This window comes from Folsomia candida, unplaced genomic scaffold, assembly GCF_002217175.1.
Source record: "Folsomia candida strain VU population unplaced genomic scaffold, ASM221717v1 Fcan01_Sc057, whole genome shotgun sequence".
NCBI lineage: Eukaryota > Metazoa > Arthropoda > Collembola > Entomobryomorpha > Isotomidae > Folsomia > Folsomia candida.
The window spans coordinates 1-14,550 of NW_019091249.1; the positions used below are offsets into that span (position 1 = coordinate 1).

At 35.6% G+C, this 14,550-nt stretch overlaps 3 protein-coding genes and 2 long non-coding RNA genes across 6 annotated transcripts; 3 read left to right on the forward strand and 2 right to left on the reverse strand.

The window, feature by feature from the left end:
* The first annotated feature begins 5,569 nt into the window (after positions 1 to 5,569).
* On the forward strand, positions 5,570 to 6,674 carry LOC110862451. The gene is made up of 2 exons (XR_002549181.2): positions 5,570 to 6,041; positions 6,143 to 6,674. It is a non-coding gene; the product is annotated as an uncharacterized LOC110862451 (long non-coding RNA).
* Positions 6,531 to 7,849, reverse strand: LOC110862450. The gene is made up of 2 exons (XM_035845541.1): positions 7,509 to 7,849; positions 6,531 to 7,429 (listed from the first exon to the last, which is right to left on the reverse strand). The coding sequence occupies exons 1-2, from the start codon at positions 7,747 to 7,749 to the stop codon at positions 7,005 to 7,007; spliced, it is 666 nt and encodes a 221-aa protein (XP_035701434.1). The 5' UTR covers positions 7,750 to 7,849; the 3' UTR covers positions 6,531 to 7,004.
* Positions 7,850 to 8,737: 888 nt separating this feature from the next.
* LOC110862447 lies at positions 8,738 to 9,591 on the forward strand. The gene is made up of 2 exons (XR_002549178.2): positions 8,738 to 8,929; positions 9,001 to 9,591. It is a non-coding gene; the product is annotated as an uncharacterized LOC110862447 (long non-coding RNA).
* Positions 9,592 to 11,421: 1,830 nt separating this feature from the next.
* LOC110862453 lies at positions 11,422 to 12,435 on the forward strand. 2 transcript variants are annotated; one of them, XM_022111649.2, is made up of 3 exons: positions 11,422 to 11,802; positions 11,893 to 11,974; positions 12,074 to 12,435. In XM_022111649.2, exons 1-3 carry the CDS (start codon positions 11,522 to 11,524, stop codon positions 12,167 to 12,169), a joined length of 459 nt encoding a protein of 152 aa, XP_021967341.1. In that variant the 5' UTR covers positions 11,422 to 11,521; the 3' UTR covers positions 12,170 to 12,435. The 2 variants fall into 2 exon arrangements, with proteins under 2 accessions (XP_021967341.1, XP_021967340.1); XM_022111648.2 differs by having other exon boundaries at positions 11,428 to 11,802; positions 11,893 to 11,996.
* Positions 12,436 to 12,707: 272 nt separating this feature from the next.
* LOC110862456 lies at positions 12,708 to 13,664 on the reverse strand. The gene is made up of 4 exons (XM_022111651.2): positions 13,485 to 13,664; positions 13,224 to 13,338; positions 12,940 to 13,147; positions 12,708 to 12,858 (listed from the first exon to the last, which is right to left on the reverse strand). Exons 1-4 carry the CDS (start codon positions 13,599 to 13,601, stop codon positions 12,780 to 12,782), a joined length of 519 nt encoding a protein of 172 aa, XP_021967343.1. The 5' UTR covers positions 13,602 to 13,664; the 3' UTR covers positions 12,708 to 12,779.
* Between the last annotated feature and the right edge of the window lie 886 nt (positions 13,665 to 14,550).

Sequence of the window (14,550 nt, forward strand, 5' to 3'; positions counted from 1 at the left end):
TTTTCTCAAGTTTAGCAAGTTTAGTAAATCTTTGAGTTTATCTAATTTGCATAATATCCTCTCTTTCGGGATGGAATGGAGTCTGCCGTAGTAGATGAATGTTTCGGTAATTGTGAAGGAATCGTAAAGTGCAATTTCCTATCAGAGATATGAAATACATACATGATTATTTTCACATTTGTCAATACATAATTTAGATCTTATGAATTTTACTTGTGGCATGAATCCAATAATGCTTCCGGGAACCCCATCCCTGTAGCAGTTAATTTCTCTCCCAAATATCCCAATTTTTCCATGGTCTAATCGCTGCCTTCCTACAAGACAAGAGAGCAGTGTCGTTTTTCTGAAACCAATAAGTGATTATTTAATGAAATGTACAATTATGTAGGTCATGGGGATTAATATCAAATTTGTTACCCGCATCCACTGGGACCAAGTAGAGCATATCTAAATTGAAAACCTTATTATCAAAAAATTATGATCATGCACAATAAAACTTAGCTGAAGAAAGTAGTAAAAGAATATGCTCACACAGTGCCTTGGTCAACATTGATATTCAAGTTGTTCAAAATGATTTTGTCACCGAAAGATTTTGTTGCTCCTATGACTTTTAACGCCATACTTAAACCGCTATTTAACACCAGGAAGAAATGGAAGCTCCCTAAGTATAAAATCAGTTTGATAAACACAATTTTGGAACAAAGTTTCTATGTAGTTGTTTATATAAATCCGTATACATACATATGTACCTGCATACAGTCAATGTAACAAGTATAGGCAACCCCCACACAAGCTAAGTACAGGGTGGTTAAAATGTCACGCCACAATGGAAAATTTTTCAATGGGAAAAGTCCCAAAATCTCCATTAGTTACAAGATTTGGGATTGAGATTTTTATAAATTATTATCAAAACTGATGACAAAATTCTTAAAATGTTGCATTTTAGAGACAAAATTTCGGTAACTAATGGAAATTTGTGGATTTTTCCCATCGAAAAATTTTCCATTGTAGCGTGACATTTTAACCACCCTGTATATTTGGCTATAACTTTGGAATGCATTATCAAATTAGCATGAAACTTTGTACGCATTTGAAAAATCTAATGTAGTATCCGATTATAGTAATTTTTTACTGATTAAAATTAGATAAACACAGTTTTCGAATAATTTCTTGGGAAATTTGCAAAATTTACCCACAAAAAGTATTGGCACCCTTGAACTTAAAAATCATAAGGCAAAGAAACGCCAATTTTAATACGACAAATCGCTTCTGGTATTACATAGCAACTCCTCTCGATACAATAGGAGCAGAAACATGCCATCGAATTGACTCCAGAAGTTTCTTTCTGACGCTTCTTGATATGACTGCACTGCCCACTCTTCTTTCGAAATTTTGCCAAGCTCGTTTTTCGACGAGTGGTTTTCCACCAGTCGCTCTTTTCTCAACCCGGACAATCAGATTCACATCGGGAGACTGTGCGGCCAACGAAAGAGGCTTAATCTTTTCAGTCTCCAAAAGCTTGCACCGTTAATTTGGATATATGTTTGGGGTCACTGCATTTTTGGAATATGAAATTCCTTCCTAGGTCGGGTTTTGGTCAAATGATTTCAAATTATCGTTTCGAATGATTAATTAGACCTCCCTGGTCATGATTTCATCGATAATGACCACGTAGCTACGCCGCGAACTGGTCATTTAAGCCCAAACCATAATCGATCCTCCTTTATGTTTAACTGCCATATTAACATATTCGTCTTTGTGAGCCTTTAATGGCACCCGCCAGACTTTAACCATTCAATTGGCTCCGAATAAGTAGAATTTGCTTATGTCGGACCAGCAGACCCTTTTTTATTCATTGGAAGTCTGTTTAGGGTGGTGTTTAGCCCATTACAATTTATTGAGTTAGTTGGTTTTGGGGACCCCCGCGTCAGTCTGGCTTCTGGACCCTGAAACCCCATTGCATGATTTTTGATTGATCACCAAATTGAATGATATATTAACCCCACACTTGGTTCTCAAATTCAACATGGTTTTGGGAGCCGAGATCTTCCGATCTCGAGTGATTTCTTGCTTGATTAATCTGTCGATTTTGGGCTAAGGTGACTTTTTCAGCCGGATCATGGGAAACCAGCAATTTAAAATATCGCTTCATGTTTTTTGGCTAAGTTTCGAATAGTAAATATTGCGGGGGATGTTTTATGTCTGAGTTTTTGATATCCAAGCTTGTTTGAGAAGGAGGCAAGATTATTTCTCGCTCCGCCAAAAATATAGCTCGTTTGGTGTCGCAATTTTGGCTCTAGACAATACCAATCTGGACTTACGAAGCAGATAAAGTTATATTTTGTGATCTGATTAACTTACCGTGAGAATAGGTAGAGGTTTATCGTCATAAAAATTTCGCACAAGCAATTAAGCCATAGGTTGCCAATACTTTTTGCAGGTTGTAACCTGACGCGTTTGTGTCAAAATCAGAATAACGTTACGGTTATTTAATTTCAGTCGGGAACATGATTATAATTGAACACTACATTAGATTTGCTAAATGGGTACAAAGTTTCATGCTAATTTGATGATGCAATCCAAAGTTATAACCATTTTTATTTAGCTTGCGTGGGTGGTGCCTATACTTGTTCCATTGACTGTATATGTGAACGTATGAATCTGTGAAGTTTATAGCTATACCTAAATAAAACGTTTCTTAAATACTACCATTCACCCTCAATTAAATTCTTTAAATATGTATCAGGTACTTTGAAGGAAGACAAGAACTAAATTGATAGATAAGTATAACAAATAAAAAGATAGTTAATGTACTTGAACTGGGAACTATGGGATGGGAACTTGATGAGTACGTACATATGTAAACACATGCATATTTATGCACATTGGATATACCCTCGTCCTTCCCCGGCACTTAAGTATTTGATGGTGTAGTTTAGTTAGATAAGTAAAATAACTAGTATGATGAATTAAAAAATGCCTATGTATTCAACAATGGATTCACAATCGGGCCTACTGTTAAGATTTGAAGAGAGGTTTAATTCCAGGCCAATCTTGTATAGATGTATATTTGAGAGATTGTGAGGTTTCAAAGTACATCCGACTGATCCAAAAAGAAATTCAAAAGTGTTTATAGTTGGACACTAAAGAGGAATAACGTCAAGTTCATTGACATGGTTTTGATTACATAATGAGGACATGGATAAAAATTACTTTGTTTAACGTAACTTAACCTTGCTTACCTTTAGACATGATGTTTTATGTAATTGAATACTTTAATTGACTAGTTATGCAATGGTTAAGATAAGCTTGCAAAGGCGAGGACGAGACATGTAGTCTTCAGAAGGTATTCGCCTAACGCCACGCAACCTCCGAGGGAGGTTACCTACCAATTGTAGTGAAACAATTAGTTTAGTTTGAGACAGGGTTTTGGAAGTTGAGGTAGTATAATTAACGATACGTGTTAAAAGTGACTGAAATGCATTGTCCTTGTCCGTACGTATGTACATATGGCATACATATATGTATATGTAATAGAAATCCTGTTATCGGATACAATCAATTCGAGTACATAACATATGCAATTTTGAGCGAATACACATTTTCTTCGGATTTTATTGTTTGATGTTTTTAAGTACATATTTGTACCATGTTACATTTGTATGCAAGATTTTTTTACATCTTGTGCATATTACATATATATATAATTAGTTAATTAATTACATGCATACCTTACGCTTATGTTCACAAAGAAGTAGTCAAACCCTTGGTTTTAAATTTTTACACAGTTTGAAGTTACACACTACAATCTAAGCAGGACAAATATACGGTACACAGGCTTAGGATTAGCAATAGTGATTGTAAGATTGATAATGCGTACATAAATAATTATAGAGGAAAGTTACACTACAGGAAACTAATAATCTTTTTTCCAGGTCTGCAATGCCGTAAAAGTACAATCAGCAATCGCTTTGAAAACAATTAGCCCCGTGTTCCTCTTCGCCCTTGTAAAAGTACCAATATTAACTTCTAAGGGTCTCAAAGAATTAATAACTTTCCGATCCTGTTTTGTAGGTTTTTCCATTTTTACTTTGTCTAAAAACCGTTTCGAAAATCTATTCGGGTGTCTTGTATGATTAATTGCAGTCTGAAGAGCGATCCCCAATAATATCATAACCATGGTCACAGTGCCGTAAATTACTGCGGGTAGCTCATCCCAAAATCGTACGACGAAATAGTTCCCTGCAACTTGCGATAATCCACCAAAACTTACTACGTAAGGTATAATCTTGGCATTTATATTTGCATCGACATAATTCCAGTAAATCTGAATATTTGTGTACAATTTAATCTTAATCCGCCTCATTCTCCAGGAAGCTAGTTGCTCCCAAAGTTTATCGTCTTCCTGGTGCAGAATTATAATCTCGTTCATTTTGACGATGGCCGTGAGTAACTCCGAAATCGTATTGTATGCAGCATTACCAAATTGTGTAAGGAAATTTCCAGCTGCAAGAAATTGGAAGGCTAACCAGGTAGAGAAATTTATCCGCCAAAACAATGGAATTAACAGACCGATCCCTTCCTTAAAATTGAGCATGTTTGGGAGCAGAAATTCGGCGAGTTTTCGAGTGGGATCAATATTCAACAAGACTGCCACCATGCAGGCCCATGGGGATAAAAGCACTGGGAGGATCAAGAGTGTCCGAGACAGAAGAGTTGTCAAATTTACAGATTGGTTTTTATTATGGACAATCTCTCCAGCACCTGCGAAACTCGTCATTTTAGAAATTTTTGATCAGCTTTATAACCTTATAAAGTCATATTATGCACAGGATAATATGGCATTATTTGATATATCCAATTTCAAAAAAATTAAAATTGCTTGGTGTGAGCTTGGTGTGAATTATGTATCATTTTTCAAGAATTCTTAAGTTTAATTCAATTCACTACCTTTCATCGATTTGTGGATATCTGCTAATGGATTGATCATGTTGATAAGAACTTGTGGAGAATGGACTAAAATCCACATCCCTGGAAATAAAGCTGACGATAGTAACGCCGTAAAGAGAATTGAGATTAGTCTCAAAACGAATAATGTTGAATGCTGATCTTGGTATGATATTTGTTTTGCAAATAGTTGATACCAGGTTTCTGCATAGAATGATAGAATTGAAGTTGTGCATAATATTTCAGTCAGTCTCCTGAAGAACACTACGGGTTTTGAATATTTGCTTGGCTTGACTAGTTTACGATGCTTCCGGTCGATCTTGAATCCAACTAAAAATGTCAATTTTGAAAATATTTTGTGAAATGATTCGATCAAGATCCAGTCCTCTTTCGAAGCCATGTTGATTTTTACGCTGGATACTTCAACGCTTAGATTTAAGCAGTGAAGAAAAAGATGAAGATGTTACTAATTTGTGCGCCCTGGACACGTGCATAATTTTGTCATGTATATGTCCTGTTATGAAATAAATTATTTAGTATTTTCGTATTTATCCAGAAAAATTGGGTTTAAAGAATACAATAAGTTAATCCGTACCTTGTAGTGACTGGCTATTAGTTAAATTATTTAACTCAAATATTCAAGAAATACATTAATAATTCAATTGTTGACTGTCAGGAAGCAGTACTAAATAATCCTAAATTCCTAAAAGTAAATGCATGCATGGAAGAGTTTTCGCATACCAAAATATTGGTAGAGCATGAGACTGAAATAAAATTTACATTTTTGTAATCAATATGAAACATATCAAACTCGGATGGACCATATCTTGCAATCAATAATTCTACCAAACTGCATAGGCACTCTTTGGTATTTGAAATAAGAGAACGCATGAATATTTCTAGTATTAATTAAGTTGAGCATTATCGTGTTCATGAATTAATTCCCGTACACAAGAACAACAATTAAAAAATAAATATATATCTTTTTAGGTCACACCTTTTATGAGTCAGTTTCGGTTCAGATTTTCAGCAGGTGGCTTCGTTCCTGGTTAAAAATAAATTGCGAGATTTGGGGCTACAATTATTTCAGAATTGTGAGTCAAAAATCAAAGTTTAAAAATTTCTAGTACAAGAATTAAAAAACTACTACAAAAAATAATTTGCAACACACTCAACTTAAATTTTAATGGTTCAGGAGTAAAACCCAAAATTATGGCGACCGAACTGGACACGGAGAAACCTTGCGGTCCGAAAAATCAGGAGCAATCCAAAGTTAACAAATCTAGTGAGGAAATTGGCCTTATCCCCGTAACAAGTCAACCCCGAACACAACCAGAAATGAATCATGACCATATTCCAGTCGCCCCCATGCGGTCGTTACCATTAAGTCATTCGCCCGAAGTGAAGGAGAACGAGTGGCCGTGTTGCTTTTGCTTCGATCCAAGAAAAGAAAGGATACATCGAGATGTTTCAAGACGACGGGAAAGAAGTCGGAGTAGTAGAAATCCTTGCCAAAAGTATGTGGACTGCTGCGAAACGGATGTAAGTTGTAAGAGCTGCGATTGTGACTCGGAGTGAACGGATTGTCATTAAGTAGAAAAATTTATTACGAGATATTTTGCTAAAAGTTTTGATATTTAAGTTCTACTTTATCATACAAAATAGTTCCGAGAATAATACAAGCGTGGTAAAAGTCGTAAGGGTACATAGAAAGCTTAACAATTGAGCAATTTCATAAACAGTCACTGATTACTACAAGTTAGGATATCTGTAGAAATAATTAGATTCCTTATCATCTCCTCGATTAGATTTTTTGGAGTATTTACAAAAAATAGTGTAATCGAATTGTGTAGAGCTTTATAAGTATCTTAGTTAATTTTTAAATTTTGTAACAGAATAAAGAAAAATCCGTAAGGAAAATCCCGAATAATAAATTTGGAAAGATTTTCATCCTCGATTATCGATCGATTATCACATTTTTAATGAGCAATGCGACCTTACAAATATTAATTAATTAATACATGTCATACAAAAACTGAATTGAATAATACAAATTATTATAATAGAACATGCGTTATTTCTTGCAACGTAGAAATTTCTGTTGAATTTAAACTCTCAGGTTTTCTTAAACTTAAATTCTCCTCGTTGGAAAAACTATCAATATGAAAACCAACAAAGTACGCGATCCAAGCCATGAGAAGGATGCAAATTGCTAGAATCCGACTCCAACTTATTTGCACGCCTAGATTTTCCAGAACCCTGAACATTTCAGAAACTAAATCCATCACAAATCCAAACGCCGTCATGACCAGTCCCAACAAAAATGCGCCCGACACCATCATCACGATCGCTTCGAAGTCCAGCTGCACATAATTCCCTCTGGCCCAGGTGACCACCCAAACGACAAAGTTATCCTTGCTGACCAGGAATGGAACGGAAGTTTCCCGATATTTCAGAATCCACACGAAAATTTGTTCGCTCTCTGAATGAAATAATTATTATGAATTTACATATGTACAAAATTCTATTACACTTAATTGAGGTCGAAATTATCTTTATACCATTTTCTCCAACCAGCCCGAGTGTATCCGGTTCAGCAGTTATTGTGCAGGTAAAAATAAACACACCAAGTGCCACTGAAAAGGTGGTAATTATTAGCAAAATTACTAATATAACAGTTGTAATAATGGCGTGTTTCAGTTCGGTGAAAAACATGATTGTGTGTATAGGAATATTTACTGGGGAATGAAAATTTAGTTTATTGCAGTTGCACCAATCCATATGTACGGACGTGAGGTGCATGTATATAAATAAATACTGAACTAGAAGTGGATGTTGTGTATGTAAAGTGCGAGCAATGCAAACTTTCTTAATAGTTAAGTAAGATGCATAAATGAAACGTTTTACGCAACGATCTCGCATTAAGTAAAAGTGAGTAAGCTATTTCTTGTATGCGACATTTGCTGATCCTGAAGTACATATATTTCTTTCACCAGTTCCGAACTCTATATTGCGAAGTTCTTGGCAGTGAGACGATAATGCTCGAGCGAAATGCATGAACCCAGTTCGGTTTGTTGTACTCAAGTTTATGTAGAGAGTCATCAAACTTTGTATACATATATTTTGCCGTAGTAAGTATTTAGTCAATAGGATTATGTGCATGTAAATACATTGGACAAGACAGCATGCAATTCCGGACAATTTAGTTTCAAGAATGACATTCACCAGGAGGACATTTTTAAATCTGGCCTTTACAATTTGCCAAGAAAAAACACTATTTCGGGTCAGTCAAGCTATTTGTTGATTGTGCTAATCTCGAGGATGATGACGATGCGAGAAATTGAGTTAGTCGTAGAAACACTTGACACTTTTCCTCGTGATTAAATTTGGATCGTTAGCATAATTTGGGATACCTGATAAGCTGAAATCTGATATGAAGTGAGGTGTATATATGTGGGGTACCTCGAGATTTCTCATTTTTCTTAGAAATTTTTTTTACTATGTATACATCTTATATCAAACTCTCAACAAACTAAACAAAGATATAGACCATTGGGTCTATGTATTTTTCGCATGTGCTCATTTTTGCATGAAGATTGAACTAAAAGAGTGAACATTAAATTGGTACAAACAAATTTCAGTAACACTCATGAGATTTTATTATTTAATTTTGGTAACATTCATGACAGAATTAATTCATATTAAATATGTTAAAAGCATGTCAAAATGATATGATAATGAGCCTAATCAATTAATTGATTGCATTAAATGACGTGTTTTTCTGTGATAAAATCATTAAATCATTCTCGTGCATCCTGTGTACTATAAGATAACAATTTTGGAGAGATCTTCGTTTTGCATAAATACTGCGGAGTTTGGTTCTGGTTGTAGTTTCGTAGGTTGTAGGTTCTGGTTAGTTTCTGTACACATTTGCAAAACAATTTGATAGTCTGGAAAATTCGACACTAAAACACTTGATAAGGTAACAATCTGAATATTTAAATTCTAGTACATTTATTTTGTAAATTAAATATAAGGATTTTTGTCGGACAGATATTACAAATAAATATGACGCCCAGCTCGCTTTTCCGTGTGACAACTTTCTGTCTCTTATTTTGTGGGATTGCAGTTTACTCAGTTTTTGGATTCGGACTTGCTTGCTACAGACAAAACGATTATGTGAACGGGTTCATTGCCAACTACACAACGATTGGAAATCGAACATTTGCACCCACCGATTACGTGAGGTCGGCCCGATGGAGACAAAACAATGAAGGAGCTTGTGTCAAGCTTTGCAATGGAACGATCCAATTGGCAGCTACTTGTGGAAACAGTTTGGATTGGGCACCAATTAATAATACCAACGCGACCAAAGTCATGATTTATAATAGTTCAATCAATCCATTCTGCTAAATGAGAATTTTAAGATATATTTTGCATATGCTCAAACCTACAAGGCTTGTACATAATAAAGAAATTTTCACCTACTTCCATTTGAGCGAAACTTTCTGCATGAACTTGCAAAAATTTTGCAGATTCAAAATGCTAATTTCAATTGATGCATAATCATCCCACAAGAATTGTTATTATGTTTACTAAATAAGAAGAAAAATAATTAATTTCCAATAGTTTTGCAAACGTAAATTGAAAGTATAATTTTTGTGCTGCGAATAAAGTGCATGTGTTTGATACACTTAATGAGGGCTTAATAATAAATAACACTGGTCTGGAATCATGAGCTCAATATCTCCAATATTTCATCAGTTACATAGTCCCCGATTTACATGATAAATATGAATGATTACTTCATACTAATTAAATATACAGTGTCGGACAGATGTCTACGTCCACATAGTCGCGTCAATTTCATTTTCAAATTGTCACTGAACTACTGAACCAATTTTCATCATTGATATATCAAATTCTCACAAATTTAACGTAATTTCATAAAACATATGAGTTATTTCTGAAAATTCTGGGAAAACTGAGAATCATAGTGCAGAGCGAGAGAGGATGAAATTTGAGCGGACAAAAGTCTACGTCCACTTCACTTTAATTGTCAACAACAAAAATCTCTCCAATTTATAAAATCAGGTAATTTTTAAATAATTTTCTTCCAGAAAAATATGATGGCGTCGACACGCAAGGAAATTCCTATCGCTATTCGAGATCTTGTCATTCAGGACTGGAAGGGTGGACAAAAAGGGGGCTGTCGCAGAGACAAATATGGACCAAGTATAAATTAGCAAGGACAACCATCCAGACAATCATTAAGAACTTTAAAGCTAATGGTTCAGTCCAAAACAAGGTCAGAAGTGGTCGAAAACCCATTTTGGCTCACCGAGAAGTACGCCACGTGCTCAACAAAGTCAACGTTACACCCTCACTTAGTGCTCCAAAGCTATCTACCGAGATCAAGGAGATGTTCGGCAAACAGGTTAGTCCTATGACCATCCAAAGAACACTGAATAAGGGAAATTTGAAATCCCACAGAGCAGTCCGGAAGCCTCTTATTGTACCGAGGAATGCAACCAAACGAGTGAAGTTTGCCAGAGACCACATTTCCAAGCCACAAACATTCTGGGACATATTTTATGGACTGACGAGTCAAAGTTCAATGTCTTTGGGTCAGATGGGCGTCGTAGAGTGTGGAGATATCCAAAAGAAGCTTTGAATCCAAAAAATCTCAACCCCACAGTTAAGCACGGCGGCGGGTCGGTAATGGTGTGGGGATGCATGGCTTCAAGTGGGGCAGGAAAAATGGAATTTATTGACGGAATTATGGACCAATACAAGTACCAGGGAATACTTGACCGTAATATCCAGGAATCTGTTCGAAAACTTGGACTTGGACGACGATTTGCCTTCCAACAAGACAACGATCCGAAACACTCTGCCAAGTCCACCATGGAATACTTCAAGAAAAAAAAATTCCGAAGCTAGAATGCCCTCCCCAATCTCCAGACTTGAATCCCATTGAGCATCTGTGCGACCACATTGAAAGAGAAATAAGAAAACAATCTTTTTCAGGAATTCCGGGCCTTAAATCCAGAATTCGTGAAGTTTGGGAAACCATTTCTGAAGATGTGACCAAGAATTTGGTAAACTCAATGACTCGACGCCTTGAAGCCGTCCTTAAAGCGAACGGAGGCCCAACCAAATATTAAAAATTAATTGTTATAACATTCCTTATAAATTACAGTTTTTTTGTGTTTTCTCTGACTGGACGTTGACTTTTGTCCATCCAATTGTTTTCATTTTGAATTAAAATACATCTCTGGCCTAAAATAAATTTTTTAGCGGAAAACTAATAATGTGCTATGAAATTACGTTAAATTTGTGAGAATTTGATATATCAATGATGAAAATTGGTTCAGTAGTTCAGTGACAATTTGAAAATGAAATTGACGCGACTATGTGGACGTAGACATCTGTCCGACACTGTATGCCTTATCTCTTTGACATATACATATATATAACAATAGTCCACACCCATCACACTTGCAGAAGCATTTCACCTGCTATGCATATTTGTCTCTCTTACAAATAAGTAATTTCTCTCCACGAAATAACCATGGCTAAAATCAGCAACAGAGAAACACCGCAAACTTTTCTACAATTAATATTTATACTGACGAATTTAGTTTTGTATGTGTTATCTCAGCAAAATGAGACTTGCACCAGAACGAGAAGAATCACGCCACGAAGTTTTTTTAACGTTGAGGACATGCTGGGCCTTTGGTACATTCACGAATTGTACGTCGGTGAAGAACAAGACATTACGGAACCTAATTTTAGTTGTCTCCACTTCACGTTTTTCAACAGCGGAATAGATTCTTTAGCAACAGAAGAAGTGTATGTATTTAAAATTTCGAAAATAGATTATGTGATGGATAGATAAATATTCAATCAAACATAATTTTACGCTTGACTAAATTACTGCAGATACTGGAACATGGTCACCAACGTGACTGACGTACTCTGGTCAGATATTGCTATTGACCCAGTGGAACCAGCCATTTGGAAAGTACGGTCTCGACAATCCGGACGTACATAAATTTAATTTAAAAAATATGAATTTTTCTTCAGCACTAGTTATGCATTTATTTCCGGTGTAATATTTTAGAGGAGACGGACTGGGTGTGGCTTCATGCGGATTTCTCCACGTGGGGAGTTCAATACGGGTGCAGCGTTGTGTCCAATTATCGCTATGAAATTATGACTTTGTTCACGAGAGAGAAGATCTTGGACTTGGCTACCCTACATTGCTTGCGTCAAGTAATGGAAGGCTATGGCTTCCCTGAGGGGCACATTAAGCTGATTGATCATAATAATTGCGGTCCGTGAAATTGACATAAGAATTTGTACGTTTGTAGTAAACAGTATCATAAATATGTACATAGTCAACATTACATATGTATATACTAACGTGTCAAAATAAAATTTCGAATAGAAATGGGTGGGTTTGTCCCCTCAATTTTTCCTTTTTATGCGTTTCGAAAATTTTGCTATCGAATAAACTTTAAAAAAATACCCAAGAATGTTTGAAATTAACTTCAAGCTAGTAAGATCAGTAGTACTCACTCATCCAATTCCTGGGTAACTTTACAACGGTTCTGTTTCATTATCAGCGAAATAACCACACATTTTACAATAGTGAGCTTGGTCGTAAAATATTCCGAGATATTTTTTAAAATAACGTCAGTTATTTCATAGGAAGGCAAGAATAAGGAAATGAAGAATGACATATTCATACAAAATCAGGTTCAGTGCAAGTTTATTTAATTCGTTAAATCCTCGTACAATGATTTGCTTTGAAGTTTATGTACATACTACTGGTCCAACCAAACAATAGTCCAGATCTGACCAATATCGCTTGCATTGCAGGGACCTTTCATCAGGTAGTTGTCGCTGAAAGTGAAAGCGCACATTTAAAATTTGTGTACTTATTAAGTACATGGTCTTGAGGAAATATTTATTTTAAATCTGTACCCAGGATTAGTGAGGCATAAATCAGTCCAACGACTCTTCAGCATTGCTGTCGAGTTTAGTATTTGACTCGGTGAGAATAATTCTAAAGTTGAATTTTGCAAGAGGGCGTCCCAATTCTCGTTCGTTGCGAAGCAATCTGGACATGGTTTGTAGGTGGAGAAACTGTTCCAAAATTGTCCTCCCAGCGGAGAAACGTTAATACTTGAGTCTACAATTCGAACACATTAGATCGACTTTTGTAAGCTAATTGCAAGTAAAATTAGGTGTCCTTGGTTAACTCGTACCGTCGTAAACGTACGCACTCCATCTTTGGTCTGGTAACCCTTGGTCATTTTGAGCAATGGATGCATAGATGTTGTACGGACCTGGATCCTCGATATATTCCGTTGTGGTGATTACCTACATACATAGTTTATGCATATCTTATTTATATACTTTAATTAAATACGGAATTTCTGGAAATAAATTTCTGAAAATTTATCTGAACGACTTTCTCCATTATGTACACTTAAATACTTTCACTCTGTGTATAAATATATGCTCACCTTATTGTCAAATTTGCTGATAAAAGTCACCCTATCAAACTCAATGCGAGGTTGTGGTGCAGGAGTAGCAATGCTGCATAAAGCAGCAAAAATGACAGCAATTACGGAAATAATCATTTTATACAATATGTGTTGGGATTAAATTTAGTTTCCACTATGATTTGTACGAGTATCTATATTTATGACGGTGCGATTGATTATATAGCAAAAATTTATCTCAATCACTTCAATTTAAACATGGAAAACTAATTGCCTGTCAATATACAATGATTTGATGACGCAAACTTTCATTACGTATGTTTCGTGCTTTACGTCGCAAGTATTAAAGTTAGTTTATCAATGTTAGTTATCATTAATGCCATCATCATCGGGATTGGCCCAAGGGTACTCTCACGTTCAGCAATAATCAAGTGTGTACGAATCGAAGCACATTCTTTTGATTAGATTCGTATAAATATGTACATAGATGATGTATGACGGGATGAGTTGAATGGTTATTTATATGAACGGGTATTTTGTTCTAAGTGGTTGCTAAATTACTTATCAGGTGAAACTCAAATGACCACTAAATGGTATGTAATCTAGTGTTCTGTTGATTTAGTCCGAGTCAAGGGCAGAGTCAAAATTTTGTACAGTCTGTAATTATAAAATTCAGCTTTTTTCAACCAATTTCTAGGAGCATAGTGGGTCACACTGGTCTCGCAAAAAATCTTAAAATTCTTTTCATATTTATAAATCTGACGTAGGTTGGTATTTTTCTAAATATGACCCATTTCCTTTTACCACCTTCTTAATATTCTGTACCATCGACCCTACCCGACCTTTATGACCCCACCGGTCAACTACTGGACTGATTTTGTTCATATTCGAACTTACCTTCGAATTTGCTTCTTACTACATTTGTACCAAATTTCAAGTCGATGGGATGAGCTTAACGAAAGCTATCGCAAGACAGAATCCTCGAAAAATCCTTGTCTACTACATTCAATTGTTCATGAGCTTATTTAAATGGCTGAATTTTTGTTAAATTTGAACCATTTTGTCCTGAAATAAATGCTGTAAATAG